The following is a 3,803-nucleotide window of genomic DNA, read 5'->3' as shown; positions in this document are numbered from 1 at the left end:
CCATCTATGGATATGGACGTTCTTATGCATATCCATAGATGGATAAGAACATGGGAGAATAAGACTAACTGGATCAAAATGCACGAAGAAAGAAAATGAAACTAAAGGGATTTTAAAAAGTATTCATAGATTTCATTCCAACCCACAAACAGCAGTGAATATTTAGACGGTCAATTAAGAATCTACGAGCTAATTCAACATTTGAAAGGTTATCAATTGTAAAAACAATTATGTAATGTAAGTTTAGAAGACAAGCGATTATTTTCTTTTTAATTTAACAAAATTTATGGCTTCAAATATTACCAGCATGTCATAAATATTTATATTTTGGGAAGATTATGAACATTTAATACATTTAAACAGAGTGATCCTGATTATTTGCTTTTCATGGCCAAGGTTTGGCTTTACATATTTTATTATAAAATCCAAGATTCAGTTTATTTGTGTTGGTTAAATAATCTAAAATTACTTTTAACATCAAAGAGATATCTAACCCAACTATTCCAACTATCCATTTTTTGCAGAATATCTTCTGTTTGATCAATAGGAATAGGAACTTGAACGTGAACATTAACTTTATTGAATATTACTTTAGAGAACAAACTGTCTTTATGATTCGGGAATTTTATTTTTATCAAAATATCGTCACCCCATTTCTGCTTTTATACTTCAAAGGTCACCATATGTCAAAATGAATGACTTATGGCTTTTTGTGAAGGATTTAGGGCTTTATTGTTTTATTACTTTCTGATTTAATTATTTCATTGTTTTATTATACTATGACTTCCAGCCCCCCATCTTTCCGGAACCCTCCCCATCCTTGTTTTTCAACTGTTCATTTCTTTTTTTAAGCGCAGATCGATTCGTTCAAGTCAACCCCCTTTGCTCTTCATACAATCTTTTTAGGTAAAAAACAGGAAAAAAACAACACCTGAGGAAGTCCCACCTCATAATAGGGTTGTCAAAGTGAGGAGTCCCATGCACGTCCTATTTGGATTTGAAATGCTTTTCCTTTCCAGATCCCACATCCATAAAACAGTCTTGTTATTTTGACACATGGGATGGTTCTGCTTCCAGACATCCTATTACAGGACAGATTCCTCCCCTCTGCTGTGGGCATGGTTAAAATGTTAGAGAAAAACAGGTCTGATCCTGTTTCCCTAGGCAACTAAGGAAGCTGCTATTCGCCCTCCTTCCACTTCTTTTTTTCATCACAGTCACCTGAATGAAATGAAGCAATGTGCCTATCATCCACAGAGCGGGAGAGCTGTTGTAAGAAAGCCCAGCAGGGGATCTACTTCCTGTGTCAGCTGAAAAAAAAAAACCTGCCAAGGACAATGATGGTGCACTTCTACTCCTCCATCATCCTCACCTCCTCTATCACCATCTGGTACGCTGGTGTCACCGCCAAGGATAAGGGCAGACTGCAGCGTTTCATCCGGTCTGCAGAGAAGGTGACTGGCTGCAATCGTCCATCTCTCCAGGATGTGTACGCCTCCAGGACTATGAAGCCTGCAGGGACGATTGTGGCTGATCCCTCGCACCCCAGCCACAAACCATTTCATTCACTTCCTTCTGGCAGGAGGCTGCGCCCCATCAGGACCAAAACCTCATGCCACAAGAAGAGTTTCTTCCCATCCACTACCAGCGTTCTCACAAGGCCCAGAGACCCCCGAGACACCGACACTACCTCTCTTCTTCCCCCTATCAGGACCTAGAATCTAAACCTACATAGCATCTCCAGACCACCTGCATTAGATAAACGCAGTCTACTGTGTATATATTTGCTATTGGAAAAAAAAGTATTTAACTAATCTCTCTGGTTAAATAAACAGAGGTCGATAGATTTCACTCAGTCTGCATTTTATTACATCTTTGCAAGGAGAGAACAAGACATCATACCATCCTTATTGCATCGTTACCACCCCTGTTCTGATCTGAGCAGCGTTCGTTCCCCTTTACTCACAACAATGGAAAGTAATCCGAGTCAAAACAAATTACAGACACTTAGGTTAAACAGTAACATGTTATGAATAAACCTTAAAAAAGAATCTGGTTTGTTATGGGAAGAAGTATTTTCTTCTGTGCAAATACTCCTCACTCAGTCATTGTGTGGCATTGTATTTTTGTCCTTCCACACATGCAGCCTCAAAAAAACTTTATTTGACCTTTATTTCCTATTTCTGGGTTACAGGCTGAAAATGAATCGAACAGATAAAATATGAAATACAGATCCAACCTCCATGGAGCCACTAAATGCAGCTTAGTTTGAATTTCATCTTCATTTTTCCAAAGAGAAAAACAATGTCGGAGAGTAAATGACAGACAGGATCAAATAAAGAGGAAAAAATCTCCAGAGGCCGTTTCTCAATATGTGTAATTGTGTGCTCTCATGTGCTTGTGTACTTAGCCCTAGCACTGTTCCAATTTACAAAAACAAACAGACAGAGAACAGACAAAGTTCTCGGATGTTGTTCTGGCCCCTCCCTCTTTACCCAGCATGCATCAGAGCAGACTTGTCTGTTCTCCAGACTGACAGCTGTCCCAGCATGCACTGCGGCAGCAGCAGGTTAGCGCTCACAGAGCTCAGAGTATTAATTTAAAAGTTCTGTTGCTGTTGTTCAATAAAAGTATGTTAAAAGATCATTTGATGTGAGAACATTATACTTTAAGCTTCTCTATATGGCCTATTTACTGATGTAGTGCATAATTAAAAAAAATATTCCGATGTTGAGAGGACCACAGCAACCAGCGGAGCTCCAAGGCTAAGCGCAGCTAGGCCTAACGTAAGCCTGTCTGATGTCAGGCCTGGCTGGGCTAACTTTAGCTCGTCTGCCTCACCCAGGGCTAATCTTACGCCATCTGCAGCAGCCCTCTCTCTGCATAGCCATTAGTGAAGTACTGCTCGCTCTGATGGAGGTTTAATTGTTTTATTTGGCAAAATGTTCATTTGATTTGTGTTTATCTGACTGTGTTCATTATTATTCCCCACTTGGAGAGAACACAAGTCCGTACTCGTGTTCTAGTGAATTAAGAAACTGCAGCTTCAGCTTCTGTTGATCATCAGGAGACAGATCAGCTCCAGTTCTCGTCACTGTCAGTCTGGTCACTGTAATCTTCATTGTCATCATAATCCTCATCGTCATTATAATCGTCATCTTCATTATAATCCTCATCGTCATTATAATCGTCATCGTCATTATAATCCTCATCGTCATTATAATCGTCATCTTCATTATAATCCTCATCGTCATTATAATCCTCATCGTCATTATAATCGTCATCTTCATTATAATCCTCATCGTCATTATAATCCTCATCGTCATTATAATCCTCGCTGCCGGTCTGGTCACTGTAATCCTCATAGTCAGTGTAATCCTCATAGCCAGAGTACTCCACCGTTTCCTCCCACTCCCTGCAGAGAGAAGAAGAATGAACAGAGGAGATCAGTGAGTTTTTCCTGCTTCTCTCCTTCAGCTTGCAGCACATCCAGGATAAAGAGCAGCAGGGACTTTAGTCCTGTTCAGAGCAGCTGGATTCACTCCAACCATCTACTTACAGTGTCTTCAGTTTGTAGTCTGAACTCTTTACAAGATTCTGCAGCTGCTGAACATCAGAGTGCTTCAGGTTGTTTCTCCTCAGGTCCAGTTCTGTCAGATGTGAGGGGTTTGACTTCAGAGCTGAGACCAGAGAAGCACAGCTGATCTCTGACAAACCACAGCTCCTTAATCTGGACACAGAACAGAAGGATGTGAGCTGATCCAACAGGACGCAGGTTAGAACAGTCCAACAAAACCCGTCAA

At 40.4% G+C, this 3,803-nt stretch overlaps 1 protein-coding gene across 2 annotated transcripts in view; it reads right to left on the bottom strand.

Annotated features, from left to right (window-relative positions):
• Window positions 1-2,590: 2,590 nt before the first annotated feature.
• Window positions 2,591-3,803, bottom strand: part of LOC107105027 (NACHT, LRR and PYD domains-containing protein 12-like) — a 29,358-nt gene continuing 28,145 nt past the window's right edge. For both annotated transcript variants that reach the window (XM_015405144.1, XM_015405143.1), the window contains exons 10-11: window positions 3,560-3,730; window positions 2,591-3,415 (exon numbers count right to left, since the gene is read on the bottom strand). In XM_015405144.1, coding sequence (XP_015260630.1) covers window positions 3,076-3,415; window positions 3,560-3,730 — 511 coding nt within the window. In that variant the 3' untranslated portion in view covers window positions 2,591-3,075. The remainder of the gene's footprint in view (window positions 3,416-3,559; window positions 3,731-3,803) is intronic.

This window comes from Cyprinodon variegatus, unplaced genomic scaffold (assembly GCF_000732505.1).
Source record: "Cyprinodon variegatus isolate N-32 unplaced genomic scaffold, C_variegatus-1.0 Scaffold2012, whole genome shotgun sequence".
NCBI classification, from domain to species: Eukaryota; Metazoa; Chordata; class Actinopteri; order Cyprinodontiformes; family Cyprinodontidae; genus Cyprinodon; species Cyprinodon variegatus.
This window is presented reverse-complemented; position numbering and strand designations above follow the sequence as displayed.